This window comes from Wolffia australiana, chromosome 4, assembly GCF_029677425.1.
Source record: "Wolffia australiana isolate 7733 chromosome 4, ASM2967742v1".
Taxonomy (NCBI): Eukaryota; Viridiplantae; Streptophyta; class Magnoliopsida; order Alismatales; family Araceae; genus Wolffia; species Wolffia australiana.
This window is the reverse complement of record NC_135838.1, coordinates 19266491-19284754: the sequence shown is the minus strand read 5'-3', so window position 1 is coordinate 19284754 and position 18264 is coordinate 19266491. Positions and strand designations below refer to the sequence as shown.

The 18264-nt window shown below is 43.7% G+C and overlaps 3 protein-coding genes and 1 long non-coding RNA gene across 4 annotated transcripts; 1 reads left to right on the top strand and 3 right to left on the bottom strand.

Moving 5' to 3' along the window:
* Positions 1-209: 209 nt before the first annotated feature.
* Positions 210-5197, bottom strand: SAT32 (interferon-related developmental regulator family protein / IFRD protein family). The gene is made up of 13 exons (XM_078574224.1): positions 4892-5197; positions 3738-3903; positions 2955-3035; positions 2512-2594; positions 2310-2425; positions 2120-2230; positions 1909-2018; positions 1519-1828; positions 946-1029; positions 816-866; positions 664-735; positions 484-561; positions 210-406 (listed from the first exon to the last, which is right to left on the bottom strand). Exons 1-13 carry the CDS (start codon positions 4899-4901, stop codon positions 359-361), a joined length of 1320 nt encoding a protein of 439 aa, XP_078430350.1. The 5' UTR covers positions 4902-5197; the 3' UTR covers positions 210-358.
* Positions 5198-11563: 6366 nt separating this feature from the next.
* On the top strand, positions 11564-13053 carry LOC144702251 (cyclin-D5-1-like). The gene is made up of 5 exons (XM_078574221.1): positions 11564-11875; positions 11952-12038; positions 12105-12396; positions 12487-12617; positions 12705-13053. Exons 1-5 carry the CDS (start codon positions 11690-11692, stop codon positions 12888-12890), a joined length of 882 nt encoding a protein of 293 aa, XP_078430347.1. The 5' UTR covers positions 11564-11689; the 3' UTR covers positions 12891-13053.
* ACA1 (autoinhibited Ca2+-ATPase 1) lies at positions 13001-15790 on the bottom strand. Its single transcript, XM_078574214.1, has 4 exons — positions 14233-15790; positions 13844-14174; positions 13472-13770; positions 13001-13388 (listed from the first exon to the last, which is right to left on the bottom strand). Exons 1-4 carry the CDS (start codon positions 15643-15645, stop codon positions 13113-13115), a joined length of 2319 nt encoding a protein of 772 aa, XP_078430340.1. The 5' UTR covers positions 15646-15790; the 3' UTR covers positions 13001-13112.
* Positions 15791-16002: 212 nt separating this feature from the next.
* On the bottom strand, positions 16003-17204 carry LOC144702252 (uncharacterized). The gene is made up of 3 exons (XR_013581214.1): positions 16841-17204; positions 16222-16343; positions 16003-16142 (listed from the first exon to the last, which is right to left on the bottom strand). It is a non-coding gene; the product is annotated as an uncharacterized LOC144702252 (long non-coding RNA).
* Positions 17205-18264: the final 1060 nt, after the last annotated feature.

Sequence of the window (18264 nt, the reverse complement as noted above, 5' to 3'; positions counted from 1 at the left end):
ACAGGCATCCAGCACGACACACAAGTATTATAACATGGCGTCATCTCGAAATTCTAATTAGATATTTTCTTAAATTACTCCCCAAAAGGCGCATCTTCATTCTCTGAATCGTAGAGACACTTTTCGGAGTTTCAAGTTGAAGATTAATTTTGAAGAAAATTACATTATAATTGATAGATCTTATCCTAACCACGTTTGGAAGGTTGGGCTAGGTCATGAAATATGATTAACATAGTCACAACTTACAACAGTAAGCTCTGGATTGCATCTATCAAACTGGTTGGCCCAGATAAAAAATTCAAACAAATAGACCATCCACATGAACGAGCAACAAAGAGAAAGGGTACCTCTCTTTGCTTCAAATATCGTCTTCGGCTCCCACCTTGAAATGACCCTGCTTCCAATCCTACAAAAACAAGCAAACCACAACGTTCAACTCCCCGATGAATCGACTTAACCGTCTCCTATACGATATAACCGCACCTTCGTGCACGATCGCCGCTTGTTGAGGTATTGGGTCCTCTCCTTGCTCACCACGGAGTTTGGTGACAGGAATAATCTCTGTTGTTGGGGAAAAAATTCACCATTTGTTAATAACAGATTAAAATACGGGGCAGCCTCCGATTAAAGAAAATGACCAAACTGATGGTAATTCTCCCTGACCTTTTCCATCACTGTCAAGTTATCTTTCTTCTTTGGGGTGTAGTCAAAGACCTCTTGGAGCAGTTCATTTTCCTACATATTATTGAAATGTCATACGTCAGACTTTTCGCGTTTCTTCGCAGCAGGTCTAAGTAATTTAGCGATAGGAGTACCTGCATGTGCTTGAGGAACCCACGGCCAAGGAAACGCTTCAAAAAGTTCAACTGCACCATAATAACAGTTTGATTAGCCGGTCATTCAATGAATTAACGGTAGACAGTGAAGGAAATTTGAAAAAATGACCTGCGTTGTCTGCGTCCAGGTAGACACCACCAGCTGATTGCTGTTATTCAAGAGCTTCACGGAATGCTCAGGACAGCAGCCTGTCTGCACACCCAAAACGCGTATTTTACTCGGCGATCTCACTTGGACTAAAAGACATGAGGAACATAGACATTTGATACTAAGGGTTGGAGGATGATGACGAATTCGCCATCATTGCCCGCGGCTAGGGAATGGATAATGATTCGGCCATCGTCATCCTAGCGATGTACGAATGACGGCAATGAGGAGAATTTCATCATCCTCATCCTGCGGCAGACTAATGATGAGGACAATGAGTTTTTTTTTTTTGAAAGAAAGAGGACAAAGATAGAATGGTGACGACATCTGAAATCGGCAACCTAGAGAGAATCACATTTAGAAGGAAAACTTTTAGAACATAAAATAAATAAAGGATGTTGTTGTCATTGTCATTCATCATCGTCTGTACCAGATGACGATGGCGAACGAAGACAATGATTTGTCATTAATCTCAAGGACAGCGAACCCTGCTCAATGCAAAAGGGAAATAGGGGAAAAAAGAAAGAAAGAAACCTCTATAAAAGCCAGGATATTTTGAAAGGTACTGCGCTGGTTGTTCAGATCACCCTTGGCCGACCCCTTGCCGCCGGCTTCCATAGACAGCGCTCTGGCCTGGCTCAATATCTTGCCTTTGAGCGTTTCCACGTAGCTAAAACCGCCGCTGGCAGGCTTAGCGCCTTCAGGATTCTCGCTGTGTCTATTATCTTCTTCAGAAAACTTATCAAGCCTTCCCAGCTCAAACATAAGCGCAATTGCTTCCCCGGAAGCAATACGGACTGAACGGTCGTCCTTGTCTAATAGCGTAGAGAGAAATGATATTGAACTGTAGAAGTACAAGAAAAACGAGTCACTCGTCAGAACATTTTTCTATTCGCATTTGAAAGACAAATTCTCTTTGCTTACTCCCGCCATGTTTGTGAACTGATGTGTCGGGGATTCAACGTGGATAGAATGAAAGACCAGGCAGTGATAGCTGAAGCCAGAACAGCAGGGGTCGGCTTGGGAAGCGTAACCTAGAAAATCGAAGAGAATAAAAGATCGGATAAAAAAACTGGAGAAGTGGTAAAGAAAAATCTCTAAAAAGATAATTTTCATTGGAGTTAAAAGTACTCACATTGGAACCAGACTTTGGGTGGATCAGTTCCCATATGATTTTCATTGCTTTTTCTTTTTCCTCGACTTCTTCTCCGCCAACAAAACAGACAACAGCCAGGCAATCTAAAACCTGGATAAAGAAAATTAAATAAGAGCAAATGTTAGCAGATAATGAATTAATGGTATCGACTTCAAATAAAAACACTTGCCGCTGATTTTTTTGCGGAGTCAGACGCCGACATGATGGCTTGATAAAAATTTGGGATACATTCTTCCATTATTTCATGAGCGACGCTACCGCAGCCAGTGGTTATAGTCAACAGACCTAAGAGAAAAATGCAACCAGTTATAACATTTAAGGTTCGGCAGTGAAAGAAAATGGGGGATGCGTCATGCGAGGTGACGACTAACCAATAGCACGAGCAGCTAATGAAGCCTCTTTCGATGATCCTCGCTTTATAGAGGAGAGGAACTGGTGAAACAAAGTAATAGACCTACACGTGTACATAGAATTGTTAACAGAATAAGCACTAATATCCATTTGAGCGTCAAGCAAACGAACTATTTAAAAACCAGTAATCCTTGAGATCTTTGAAAGTTATAGCAAAAAAATAAAACTTTGTATACGTTTATACCCTTTTGTGTTGACTAAAAACCTACGACAGATTCTGAGACCTATTTATGGGGATCAAGTAAATAAACACGACTTGGAATGCAGTCTTTATAGGTATTACTAAGAGCAGTTTAATGTGGCCCAAAAGTAAAGAAAAACTATAAGAAAGCGCGCATCAATGATAAGGAACCAAAACATAATTAAAGCATTGATGTTTGGTACAAAGTGTATCAATACTTACTTGTTTTCCACAAATTCAAGAAGCATATGGCTTTCAAAGGCATCGACAAACCCCAACAATGCCTTTTCTCTAGTTTGGCCCCTACATTTTTGACATAATGGAGAAGTGTTCAGCCCCATCTCAATAAAAAAGAAAGAGGCATTGTCGAAAACTGAAAGTCGAAAATGCATCCAATATGCCGAGCAACTAAGTAAAGAAAATACAAAGGATGTAGCATATTGAAATTAACGACTCAAATTAATGCATCCAATATGCCGAGCAACTAAGCAAAGAAAATACAAAAGATGTAGCATGTTGAAATTAACGACTCAAATTAATACATTAAGTAGCAGAAAATAGTGTTTCATTAGCAAAAGCCTTACAAACGAATTAAGTTAAAACATCGACTTCTTCAGGTAAGAGTAATATTAGATCTTTAGACTACTAGATCAACCTTTTTCACGACATTGGCGGGCACCAGTATAACATTTTCACTCGTAGATAGCATTCGCAAACCATTACTATTTGATGCCTTCAATCTTCTCTACTTTCTACATCAGAAACGTATTTCTCTGACCCTTGAGGTAAGCACTGAAACCCGCAGAGGATTTCAAGAACATAACAACGATTCATGGATAGGTTGCACCAACTATTTGAAATAAATTATAAGTAGAATACAGTGGTTATCAACGAGATGATATATGAAATGTCACCAATGATCATTCTTCCCCTCTCGGAGATATGTCAGCGTTCTAAAATAAGAAAGGTAATGATCTTATGACTTCAAAAAGAGAAGTCGAGTACCTCTTCTCATAGAGGGCATCAAGGTACATGTTCAACTCATTTTCCTTCGAAGTCACGCGCTCCGTATCTTGGGTGAGCGTCATCTCCGAGATCCCAGTGGACGTAGAACTCATGCTATCATCGTCGTCACTATCAAAAAGGCTGGCATCACGACGTTTGCCACGACCTGCATAAGCGTCCCAACCGCAAAAATTGGTTCAAATCAAAAAGGAAGAATAACGATGTTATGCCTTGTTTTAGATTTTTAAAAGGTAAATCGCCATTTGGAAACTAGAAACACCGATATATTGAAAATTTACGATCAGAAAGACGACAAACGAGAGGAAACCAACTCAGAGAGGAATAACTGAGTTGCAGATTATGAGAAGTTAAAGAGTCATTGAATTACGAAAAATCAAAAATTCAATGAGAGGTAATAGGCTTGTAGGTTTCAACAAGGCATAACATCATTCCGAAACGGGAGACACTAATGTCTTGAAAAATTACGATCTGACAGAGATCCAAAAAGAGGAAACCAACTCAGAATGGACTAATTGAACTGTAGATTTCAAGAAGCTATGATATAATTGAATTGCAGAATAGTTAAAAACGGTTAAACTCAAGAAGGGATATTCATCGAGGCACAGCGTCAATCCGAAAACGAGAGACACCAATGTCTGGAGAGAAAACGATCTGACGCAAATCAAAAAGGAGGAAACCAACTCAGAGTGGAACATTGAACTTCAGATTTCGTAAACATATAACGGCATTTCATCTCAGAAAAGTCATAAAACGTTTCAACTTTAGTAGGAATTAATGAATTGTAGATTACAAAAAGGAGTGACATCATTCCGAAATGAGCGACACCAATGTCTTGAAAAATAAGGATTAGAAAGAGGTCAAACAAGAGGATACAAACTCAGAGTGGAATGATTGAACGGTAGATTTCAAGAAGCTATAATATCACTGAATTGTGTAATAATTAAAAAACGGTTCAACTCAAAGAGGAATAATCAACAAGGCATAACATCATAACAAAACGAGAGAACCAATGCCTTTAAACTAACGACCAGAGAGAAGCCAAACCAGATGACACCAACTCAGAAACCCAAACGCAAAGCCAATTTAGCATGCATCAAACTAAAAATCGATCAAAATGACGAGGAATCGCTTACTCTTTCCCATGGCGAAAGCGTTGAAGAGCTGCAATCAAGACCAGGCGCGGCCAATACGGAAAGAAGCAGAGAAAAAATGACTAGAAGAAGGAAGATTAGCAGAAGACCGATGAGAATCCAAATCGCCAACAGAACATCTAATCTTAAATCGACCAGGAAAGGATAGATCCATGTGAATCGCAAACGGATTCAGAGATGCGAGGGAGAGGAGCAGAGTTTCTGGGACGACAAGCCAAGCCCTCCTTCGTGGACGGAGTTTGTTAGCCACAAAAACCCTAGAAGAGGTGTCAGAAAATACAGGCCATTGGGAATTTCGCTATTTTAAATTCGCATATTCTCCTCGCGGTCCCGTGCTCCGCCGAATGCGGTGATCACACCGCCCGTGGTCATTTACGTGGATGTTAGCAGCCGCTGACTTTGACTGAGCGATCCTTATCCGGAAACGCGTATTTGTCCGGACTTATAGTGACGTCATAGGGCTAGGCATGTCACGGACGGGACGGATGACGAACTCTGATACACGAAACTGTTCTTATGCCCGTGGGTTTTGAGAAATTCTATGACGGTTTTGTCACACGTCATGTGCCCGTCACGGAACTGCGTCATCATCTGTCATCGGTCATGTAAGATAATATAGACAAATAAAAATATATTGTTTTATTCTTTAATTTCTAAACTTATTGGATTTGAGATAAGTTATTTGAGAATAAATCTCCTTTCTGCGCAACTCATCCCCTCCCCCTCGTCAACTCCTATTTAGTGTCTTGTCTGCGCAACTCTTATTTATTACTCCGCCTCTTGATCTATCTCTTAATTATTATCTAGTTCTTTCTACTCCAATAGTTTTCTCCAATAGGGGGAGGCCAGCCAGATCTGGGATCTCCCCCTTTCTTCACTCCGATGCCTCCTCCACTCAACCGAAGAGAGAGTCTTCATGGTGAGAGTATCTTCAAGATTTTGAATAGGAGATGGAGAAGAATAATTGGAGATCCAAGAGCAACGTGATTGCGTAGATACTTCTAGAGGCCAAGCATGTGAACAGTTTCAGAATGATATCAGAGTGAGCAAGTCAAGAGTGGAATAACTTCCCCAAAGGCTGCATATGATATGTTAACTAAATAACGATTTGTAAAAACATGTTTTCCATTATTTAACTAAGGTACTAAAACCCAAAAAAAGGTTACATGAGAGACTTTGCACACTACTTAGTATCTTATAGAGCATAATGAAAAGCTTGGCACCCCATGGGAAGGAAAATTAACATACTCATTGAGTTAAATCGATCATCAGTTAATTAAGACATATGTTGATATAGTTACTTAATAAGGTTGTCTAATAATTATTATTGGACAACTAAAATTATTAACTATAATGATATATGGGCCTAGAGGGTCACACGCATAAGATCATAGGTGCATTGGTGGATATGTTTTACTTAATGGGTTTTGGTGAAAAATCTTGAGTAAAATATAAAGAGGGGATGACACCCATTTTAGGCCCTTACGCCAACCAGCACTGGGTAACCCCCCCCCCCCGGCACATTCTTTCTTTCGAAGGTTTCTCCACCCATTCAAAAAGAGAGTCTTCATGGTGAGAATACCGAAAATAACCTCAAGAAGATTTCAAGAATAAGAAATGTAGATCCAAGAACAACTTGATCACGTGGATACTTATAGAGGCCAGTTATATGAACAGCTTTAGAAGGAACTCCAATGGAGCAAGTCAAGGGTGGGAAAAGTTCCACGCAAGATACATGTGCCATATTTTGTTTTAGGGATCAATGCATAATCAAACACATCTTCCATTGCATAGAAAATGGTTTTATATCATTGCATGTTATAAAACTACAATCGATCAAGTCATTTCCACTTTGGGTTCACCCTTAATCTGTCGATATTGCAGAAGGATGTAGTCAAGACAAAGAAATATAAAGGCATCAAATCAATTTTTCCTATGCCTACACTTGGATCCAGCTTTATGTTATTATCCAAATAGCATAAAATAGGAATGGATTCTTTACTTGGATTCTTCTCCAAAAATGAACATCTGATTCACAAATTTCATTAACCACATAATTTAGTGAGCTATGCTAAAGCTTTCTAAGGACCACTTCTTTTGTCCCTTTTTCCATAAAAGTGCATATGGTATCAGTTCATATTTAGTTATCCAAATCCCATGTAGATGCACCTGCATCTAGATCTGTCACTTTGTTAGGAGCTTGTTTTAAATTTGAGAGCTATGGTTTTTTATGAATTTCAATCCTTATTTCCCCCAAATGACATTTTGTTCCACTCATTTAATTTATACTCCAATATGATCTTAAAAAATATTATTGTGTACTCCCAATGGCCCATATGGATCTAGTGAATCTTGGCATGTCTGACGGATCGACAACTATTAAGTCAGCTATTTTGAGTTATGGACAAAAAATTATGAAGGAAATATAGAACGCAGGAACCATCAACTTGCAAGATACAGGAAAGAAAACACAGCATGTCTCAACAAAAAAACATAATCCAAGCAATCAGCAAAACACTGTTGTTTGTTCCAATAATATAAACCCCAGTAATATAACCCTTCTACTAATATCTTACATTCTCTCGTTATTATTAAACAGCCACATTTATTACTCCTATTACTAACTATTTCTAATATCTATAACAAATATAAATCATATCATGCACCTTTATTCTCCTATGCATTTGCCATGGTATGTGTTTCATCCTCTCTTATATTTTTAATTCTATTCATAGCTTACATTACTATAAAGATTCAGATCACAAATTCCACTAGTATCTTACACTCTACCCTTGTTATCAAATCGTCAGTTTTATTATTCCTCCTACTAACGGTTTCACTTATCTATTAAAGGTGTTAAATATATTATGTAATTTTATTTTCTTAAAAATATGGTGCATTAATTTCGTTAAAACATTGGTTGTTAGTCTAAAATAACCATTCCACTAGTATCTTACACTCTACCCTTATTATTAAATCGTCAGTTTTATTATTCCTCTTACTAACTGTTTCACTTATATATTAAAGGTGTTAAATATATTATGTAATTTTATTTTCTTAAAAATACAGTGCATTAATTTCGTTAAAACATTGGTTGTCAGTCTAAAATAACCATTCCACTAGTATCTTACACTCTACCCTTATTATTAAATCGTCAGTTTTATTATTCCTCTTACTAACTGTTTCACTTATATATTAAAGGTGTTAAATATATTATGTAATTTTATTTTCTTAAAAATACAGTGCATTAATTTGGTTAAAACATTGGTTGTCGGTCTAAAATAACCATTCCACTAGTATCTTACACTCTCCCCTTATTATTAAACCGTCAGATTTATTACTCATCTTACTTATCTATTAAAAATATTAATTACATTATGCAGTTTTGTTTCTTAAAAATACGTGGTATTACTTTCATTCTAACCTTAATTGTAAGTCTAAAAAAACACATTCCATTAATATCTTACACTGTCCCGGTGTCCCCTTATTATTAAACCGGCAGAATTAATATTCGTCTTAGTACCTATTTCTATTATTTATTAAATTAATTAATTTTGTTATGCAATTTTATTTTCTTAGACTTGCAATATATTAATTTCGTTAAAACGTTAATTGTAAGTCTAAAAAAACAATTCCACAATATGCAATTTTACCCTCATTATTATGAAGTTTTAGATTCTTAAGATTCCATTACATTAATTTCGGTCTAACATTAGTTAAGGCCCACATAAATGTTGCATTTTTCACATATGAAATTCAACATATGACAGTAATATGTGAAAATGACATACTTAATTTTTCATAACGTAGCATCTGAGGGCGGCGTCAATGAGATTCAAATGTAAGACTGCTGCGTCAAATATAAACTCCCGAAGAAATTAGAATTTTCCCATATGGGATCGCGGTGGACTGGAAAAAATATCTGGATATCGAAAACCGGTATCCGACATCCAATATCCGCCTCGTCCCTCCACCTTCAATATCCGATACCAATATCCGTCTAACCCCTTATGGACGGATATCGCCCGATATCCGGCACCGTCCCATTTTTTCCCGGATATCGGATATCGGTTGTCCGATATCGGATAACGGACAGATATCGGTTGGGCGAAGCCTAGTCAAAACTTATAGGTTTCACCAAACCTAAACTGATCTTTGATCCAACGGAGACTGTACCGAAGTTAGATATAGGTATAGGTCCTTGCCAAAAACCAACACTGAGACCGAAACATAAGTTTGAACACATGCATCTGGAAAAAAACTCAATTCACTGCCAAAAAATACACTAAATAGCTGATTTGAACTTCTAAACTAGACTCACGGACAGAACCTGTAGACTAGTCAACCGCTTGATTGCTTTAATTAATTTTCAAACTTTTAATAAGCTTGTTTGGTATAAGAAAAATTTGAATTATAGAGAAAAACAAGGTTTATAATATAGTACAGTTATGTGCCATTTACTGCGTCTGCTACTGAGACTGCGCTCTCTTGGACGGCGTTGGGGAGAGGAAAAACACTGCAGCAAGAGGGTTTAATTCTTTGGGAATTTAGCACCCTGCAGGCTAGAACTTTCAAAGTTTGGCAGATACATGCCAAACTCTGAATTTGACATCCTACAGTCCAGATATTTTTAAACTGCCAGATCTAGGACGCCTACCCTTACATGGACACCGCCTGCCTGCCAGGTGGAATCTGGAGAGTCCACATAAGATGGGATTCCACCTGGAAGCCAGGCGGTGTCCACGTCAGATACCCGATTTCTTACGGGGATCGAAGGGAGAAGGGAGAAGGGAGAAGGGAAAGGGGAAGGGGAAAGGGGAAGGGGAAAGGCCTCCGGTGGGGAAGATTTCTGAGGCTCGCCGGAGGCCTTCCCGGAGACGTCCCACACCAGGCCTCCGGAAAGGCCTCCGGCGACCTGGGAGGGCCTCCGGCACCAGGCCTCCGGGGGGCCGTAGGAGGCCTTCACGATTCCTCCGGCAGATCTTTCTCCGGAGAAGGCCGGCGCATGAAACCCGTCGTTGGCTGAGCCTCGTTGTGAATAGGGAAGCAGTCGGTGTCTTTTACTTAGATTCTGTAGGTGTAGTCGGGAGTTGGCAATGGGCAAGGACCCTCTCTCGCCTTGCCCTTGATCTTTGAAGAGTGGAAGCGGCGGAGATTAGAGCGGATAGTTGCTCGTTGCAGTCTATTACCTCGTTTTCTTTTTTTTCACTGGTTGACGAGGAACCTACCAAAGGATGTAAAGAGCTCGTTGTATTGATAAAAGATGACTTTTTTTTGTGCATTAGCATGAACTGCCCGACACTCTCTCTTCTCCGGAGAAAGATCTGCCGGAGGAATCGTGAAGGCCTCCTACGGCCCCCCGGAGGCCTGGTGCCGGAGGCCCTCCCAGGTCGCCGGAGGCCTGGTGTGGGACGTCTCCGGGAAGACCTCCGGCGAGCCTCAGAAATCTTCCCCGCCGGAGGCCTTTCCCCTTCCCCTTCCCCTTTCCCCTTCCCCTTTCCCTTCTCCCTTCGATCCCCGTAAGAAATCGGGTATCTGACGTGGACACCGCCTGGCTTCCAGGTGGAATCCCGTCTTACGTGGACTCTCCGGATTGCACCTGGCAGGCAGGCGGTGTCCATGTAAGGGTAGGCGTCCTAGATCTGGCAGTTTAAAAATATCTGGACTGTAGGATGGCAAATTCAAAGTTTGTCATGGATCTGCCAATTTTTTAAAGTTCTAGCGTGCAGGGTGCTAAATTCCCTAATTCTTTTGGCCGTCTTCTTCACGGGGGACGCTACTCAGCCCAGATCATGACAAGTGTCTGGGCAAATTCTGTTGTCTCGGCGTAGACGTCGCCGACGCCCGGAGGAGCTTACGGCCAAACGGAACCCATTACCAGTTCCGATCATCTTTGAAGCATGATTGAACAAAAATCCCGTTCCGTTCGTCCCAAACCATCGTGGAATCTCGACCACTTGCAATCTCTGCTATCTAGCGCCGAGAACAGTTATCGCAGGCTCCCTTTGATCGAATGATATACACCAAGGAGGGGTTCTTCGTTGCTCTGGCCCCAAGAGAGCTGTGTCATGAACATGGAACTCATTTTTGAGAAAAAATTGTACTGAAGAAGACGACAATCTCCGTTGTCCACATACCACGAGGAACTCGTTATTCCACTGCGTTGTCTCCGCTACTGAACTCCATCGTTCACGCTTTCTTCTCCTATTTCGACAGCCTGTGCGCACTGTACTCTCTTCTTGCCGCAGCGACAGAGGGAGGAGAGATAGATAGACAGACGTATCTAGAGAGATAGAGAGAGAGGAGATATAGATAGACAGACGTATCTAGAGAGAGAGAGAGAGAGAGAGAGAGAGAGAGAGAGAAGTGTTGAACGTAGGACGACGAAGACTTCATTCAGAGAACGCAGATGGAGAGGACCCACGAGGCCGGATGGGGGAAAGGGTTGATCTCACTTGGCTGTTCGTGCCCAGATCTATGATTAAACGGCAGTTAATCGCTGATTAAGGAAATTAAAACAAGGTTCCTGACAGTGACGCGGTGGTGGGCTGAAGCCTGAAAACTGAAAACGGACGAAACACAGCTCTGTCGGGCTCCTGGAGGCAACTGGCGTCGTATGGGGTTCTCCACGATCATCATCGACGTCGTGATGAAAGATCCAACGGCGGGAGATCCGCTCAGAGATCCTTCTGCCTCTCGCACGAGGGCGGGCAGGGCCAAAGACTCCGTTTTTCTCCTCTTCTCTATATCTACGTGATTAGCCTTGGCTGATGAGAAGGCATGGAATACGGAGAAGAGGAAGAAAGTAAGGGAAGGGCACACTGTGAAGTACGAGAAGAAGAAGAAGAAGAGTACATCGTTATGCTCTTTTCAAAGGAGAGCGCCTTCGAGAGAGGAGAAGGTGAAGTTTTCACCAAGGACTGGACGACGTACGAGCGGACCGACGCAGTACAGTGGATTATCAAGGTGGGTTCTACATCTCTCTTCAGAGATAGCTTCTTTCGTCTTTGTAATCTCAGAAAGCTCGCGGCTTTTGAATCAGACGGGGGAGTTCTTCGGTTTCAGCGTTCAGACGGCGTACCTCGCCGCTCTCTATCTCGATCGGTTCTTCTCGAAGCGCACCATCGATGTATGTGAGTTGGCGTTTATCGTTTTGTATCGATCTTCTTTGATCTGAACTCTTGAATATGTGCAGGCAAGGCAGTCTTGGGCGATCCGCCTGGCATCGCTGGCGTGCTTATCGCTGGCGGCGAAGATGGAAGAGTGTAGAGTGCCAGCGTTGACGGAATATTCAGGAGAGGAGTGGGAGTTTGACGGCGGAGCAATCCAGAGGATGGAACTCCTCGTCTTGAATACATTGGAGTGGAGGATGGGTTCGATAACGCCTTTCTTGTTTCTTGATTACTTCGCGTCTAAGTTTGGTCTTAGATTCGGCGACAAGGGTCTGTTGTTAGAAGCCGAGGAGCTCATCGTATCCGCTATTGAAGGTCAGAGAACAGATTTGGCTGGTTTTTTCTTTAATGGGTTTTCTAATCATGCCCATTTCCTTCAATTTTTTCTATCAATCTCCGTCTTAGAGATGAATCTAGTGGATCATCCTCCGTCTGCCTTGGCGCTGGCCGCCGTCTTTGCCGCCGCCGGACAGCCATTGACGAGAAGTCTTCTGGAGAGCAGGCTTGGCGTCTGTCCATTTAGATCGTTTCAAACTGTAAGACAATCGAGTCTTTGATTTTGAGGCGCCTTCGTTGTTTTATCTTCTTCGTCGATTAAGAGCCTTCTTTTTCCTTGGCCATAGGACCGTGCCCTTGATTGCTACAACCTGATGACGACGATGACTCAAGATTCTTGCAAGTCGCGGCAGAATCAGCCGCTTCCCTTCTCAAGCAACGTCATTGGCAGCGCAGCCCGCAACAAGAAGAGAAGAATCAGCCTTAGCCTCTACGCTGACACTTGTCCAACTAATAATAGCAACTTTCATTAGGCGACGAAGAAGAGCGCCTCTCTCTCTCTCTCTTTCTTGACTGGTGATTATTCTTCTTGTTTTGATTGGTTTTCTTGTGAAGGGTCTCTCCGGCTCGGCGTTCTTTCATCTTTGGTAGCAATGTTGAAACTGAAGTATAAAGTTGAATGATTGTGATATTATACATTTGTCTACCGAATGTTATTCTGACAGTGATTAGACAGTTCCCGGGCTTTGTTCATATCATCTCCGCCGCCGATGAAGCGCCGCCTCCACGAAATCCGGCGGAATGAACTTGACGGCGGCAGCGACGGGCATACCCAAAAACCCGATCAACACGCAGGCAATCCACTGCTGCAAATCTAGCGGCGTTGTGCTAGCGAAATCCCCGAGAAACTGGACGATCACGATCTGGAAAACCACGGTGCAGGATAAGACCCCCACGAACACCGAATTATCCAGCAGCCCCGCGAGCACGTCGATCTTCTCCATGTCTCTGGAACTGACCTCGTTGAAAATCTGCGACCCAGGAAACCAAATCAATCAATCAATCAAAACAAAACAAACAATCAATCGAATCGGACGGAGGGGATGAATCGAACCTGGCAAAAGATGAAGGTGTTGAAGATGAGCGTGTTCAAGGTGAGATCAGCGTGGGGGCCGGAGAGCTGGAAAAGCTCCTTCCCCTCCGCCTGCAGGAACCAGATAACGATAAACTGGTACAGCGACTGGCCGGCGATGTTCCTCCACATCGCGTTGCTGATGAAGCTTCCGTTCCTCCCCACCGGCGCTCTTTTAAGAAGCTCGTCTCTCGGCGGCTCCGTCGCCAGCGCCAGCGCCCCCAGCGTGTCCATTATCATGTTAACCCACAAGAGCTGAACCGCCGTCAACGGCGCCTCCCCTTCATCAAAAAACCTCCCCGTTAGCTCTCTCCAATAGCAATTTTCTACGAGGGTTCTCTCTGTTCTTCTCACCGGTGAGACAGGCGGACGAGAAGTTGACGATAAGGGCGACGACGTTGACGGTTAGCTGGAACTGCACGAACTTCTGGATGTTCACGTAGACGGAGCGGCCCCACTTGACGACGTTGACGATGGTGGAGAAGTTATCGTCCATGATGATCACGTCGGAGCTCTCCTTGGCCACCTCCGTCCCGCAAACCCCCATCGCCAAGCCGATGTCCGCTTCCCGGAGAGCCGGCGCGTCGTTCGTCCCGTCGCCGGTAACAGCGACGACTTGCTTACAGGCAGATCTCAGGTGCCGGACCAGAGTTAACTTATCCAACGGCGAGGATCTCGCCAGCACCTGCAACGAGTTCAAATCAACGGCGGTGGGTTGAGGAGGAAAATGGTGGGAGGATTACCTGAAGCTTGGGGACTAGCTCGAGAAGCTCTTCTTCGGTTTTCCGACGGAAATCTGGGCCTTCGATGACTACCCCGTCTTCGGTCAGGATTCCGCATTCCTCGGCGATGGCCCTCGCCGTGTTGACGTTATCTCCCGTGATCATCCTCACGGTGATCCCGGCCGATCGGCAGACCGCGACGGAGTTCTTCACACCGGGCCGGACCGGATCTTTGATTCCCACGATGCCGATACAAGTGTACCCTTCTTCAGGAATCCGGTCTTCAACGCAGAAGCCACCGTCCACTTCCCTGTAGGCCATGCAGAGCGTGCGCAGCGCGTCGTCGGAGAAGCTCTCGATCGCCCGCTCCAGTCGCCGTCTCGTCCCGTCATCCAACGGGACCGAGTCGCCGGCCGGGTCGACGACTCGGTCGCAGGACGCGAGCACCATCTCGGCCGCGCCTTTGCGGTGCGCCCGGAACCCCCCGCCGGGCAGCTCTATCACCACTCCCATCGTCTTCTTCGTCGAGTTGAAAGGCTCCACCTTGACCAGCTTCTCCGACAGCAACTCCCCGCCGAGAGACATGGCGAAGCTCAGCAGAGAGGCCTCCGTCGGAGACCCCAATATCTCAAACCCGCCTCCTTCCTTGTTCAACACCACCTCCCCTGAAGTGTTGCTGAAGATAGCCTGCAGGAGAGCTTCCATGGTGGGCTTCGGAATCTCAGAACGAGCTCTCCTGGCCTCCTCTGGACTGCCCACTTGTTTGACTCCCCCGCAGACGAAGACTTTGACCACGGTCATTCTGTTGGTGGTCAACGTCCCGGTCTTATCGCTGCAAATGCAAGTCGCCGATCCCATTGTCTCGCATGCAGAGAGTCGGCGGACCAAAGCTCTGTCGTTCATCATCTTCTTCATGGCGAAGGCCAGGCTGAGGGTGACCGCCAGCGGCAGCCCCTCCGGCACGGCGACGACGACGATGGTCACGGCGATGGCGAAGTAATTGAGCACCTCCAGCGCGTCGTCCCCCGTCCAGCTCATGAACGGCCCTTGCTGTAGCTTCTGGCTGATGAGCACCAAAAAAGTCAACGCAGCAAAGAACAAGCCAATCCTGCCGATCACGTCGGCGACCCCGTTAAGCTTGACCTGCAGCGGCGTCTCGTCGTCGCCGGCCTCGCCGAGCGCTGCAGCAAGCTTCCCCCACTGAGTCCTCATCCCCACCGACGTCACCAGCATCCTCCCGAAGCCGTCTTGCACCTTGGTTCCAGACAGCAGAAAGGGATTATCCCCGTTGACCGGGATCGGCTCGCTCTCCCCGGTCAAGCTCGCTGCGTTGACCAGAAGAGAGAAGCCTGAGATGAACAGACCGTCTGCTGGGACTTGATCGCCGATCCCCAAATGCACGACGTCTCCGGGAAGAAGCTCGTATATGCCCATCTTCTGCCTGGACCCGTTTCTGGTCACCTGCACTGATATCTTCTTCTTCTCCTCGTCCAAGTCTCTGAATTGCAGGGCCTGCCGGTAATTGCTGGTGGCGGTGACGGTGACCACTAGTAGAATGCTGGCCGCGATGCCGAGCCCGTCGTTAGCCCCTCGTGGCCAACCTTCGGTGCCCACGCCGACCGCGAGCGACACGAGCGCGCAGACGCCGAGCACGGTCAACGTTGTGTCCTGGAGAGCCTCCAGCAAGAACGCCAAGAAGCTCTTTGACTCGGGCTCTGTGAATTTGTTGACTCCGAAGACCTCTTGCCTTGACCTTAACTGAGTGTCTGAGTCGGCAATTCCACTGGTTGTGGAGGAGGATAACTTGGCGGCTATTCCTTCTACTCCTCCGAGCTCTTTCAGCTTCCTTGTATCTTGGTCTTCGACAATTGAGGTCAATTCATCTGCAGAGATCTCGAAGCCAGAAGAAGTCTCCGCTTCATTGCAGATCTCTGAAGTTAAGGAAAGTCGGAGTTATGGAAATGATGAGGGGCTTTTGTTTGTGAAGAAAATAATTGGGGCGGACTTTGCCTTCTGCAAAGTGACCAGTTCTAGCGTTTGAAATCTTAGCAGAGAGTCTTGACTTCTCCTGAAGAGAACGAGTTGAAAGTCATAGACAAAGAGTTGGAAATTGACTGGTTACCTTGAAGTGCCTGCAATGATAGATCATCGATGAGACTTTGCAGCGGGTATCAGGCCAATTTATAACCCTAAAAATGCGAAAAAGATGATGGCTGCGAATTTGGGTTTTCGAGATTCATCCAATTTTTAATCCTGGGATTGATATTCACCCTCGATTGTGATTTTAACGTGTCATCCGATGAAATTCTTGTTCTCAAATAAAATTGAGGAAAAGTTACTGAAAAAGAAAAAAAATTAACCTATCTAACGCTCTCCGAGGTATACAAAACATAATTTCGGCGAAGAAAACGGAATCCCAGCGTTCAGAACGACATCTTCCACGAATACGCAGGCCCAAAAGGAATAATCTCTAAAGGAAAAACAACATTCAGGAACGTAATGCAATTTTTTTCCCAGCAAAAATAAAGAATAACTCGTCATGTGAAACTACGGCGGAGAATCGCATTTCTTGGTTTTTCCCTCGTTCGACAATCAAATCATTGAAAATAAAAAAACAAAAATATCATACCTTGCTCCGGAAATTGCGACGGCGCCCAGGGCGCTCATCAGAGGCGTCATCGGCCATCCGCTGGCATCGACGGTCCAGAAAACACAACCCGGCAGAAAGCTCCGTCGGAATCGGGCGGCTTGTCATCGCCATTAATGGGAAACTCTGCAATCGTCGAGTCCATTCCAAATTGATACGCCATTCACAAGTGGGCGGCGACGAGTTCTTTGTAAGCTGAAGCGGATTGTATGAGAATCGGCGATAGATCAGATGGTTCATCCCCGCCGGAAGCTTGCTGGGCAGAAGGCTTTGCATCCCACCGGCAATTGGAGATACTACAGGAGCGGAAGCTTCCGGACCCACTTAAGGATAGAGTGAACTTTTTCTATATATCCTAGCTCTTCCTTCTTGAATATGTGAAAATTTCATATCAATTGTGAAGTTATCACTCAATAATATCTGGTATCACTCCGAATGTTATAAATTATCATTAGATATTTATTTTTGCGTTTGTGCATACATATTTTCATTTGTGAATGGATATTATGTAGTGTTTTTGAAGTTTTCATTCATGAGTTAGTGCATTTTTTCTGTCTGAAGGCATTTTATATAGTATGCAGTTAGAGCCTATTTTTGATGGATTTTTCTTGATCTTATTTGAAACAAAAATTAAGATTTAGATCTTGTGCATTTTATTGAGCTTCTCACTAGGTTGATTTGCAGAAGAAAACATGCTTGCTAAAATCTGACCATGCACAATGCCTTGCCCACCAGCCCTTTAACCTATACCAAAACCTGCACTAGATCAGATCAAACCCAATCCTTTAACATTTGCAATGATCCCTCTTTGATCAATGGGTGGATTTTCACAATTTCTCTCCTTTGATATGAAAGCCAAACGTTGTCTCAAAACTTTCATTTTTACTACTCAAAGTCCTAGAAATAAATCTAAGTGCGACGTCAGTTTTTTAAATATCTTGGTGCAAGGTTAAAAGCTGCATGTTTATATTAAGATTGATCAAACTCAGACTTGAGATCATTTGCACTAATACAATGTTAGCATCTTGATATGAATAATAAAATAAATGTGATTCTAAAATCTGCTAGCAAGATACAATTAAGGGGGAAAAGGCCCACTGTTTAATGGCAGTCTTAACATTTCTTTTGTTTGGTTGCTATGAAATGCATAATTCATAGTTATAGCACCCAAATAAAGTGGTGCGTAACACGAAGATGTTTCGGCAAAAAAAGTCCAGCATGTAAAAATAATTGTAGAATAAATGTTTAACCAGTAGTTCCATCAATCAATACACCAGAGACCAAAGGGGAAGTTTCTCTCATATTTAGTTTTCTTTATGCAGATGACACTTATGACTACGACTACATTTAAAAGAAAATGATGAAATTAAATGAGGGGAGTAGTGAATGAAGTACTGGAGACGTTC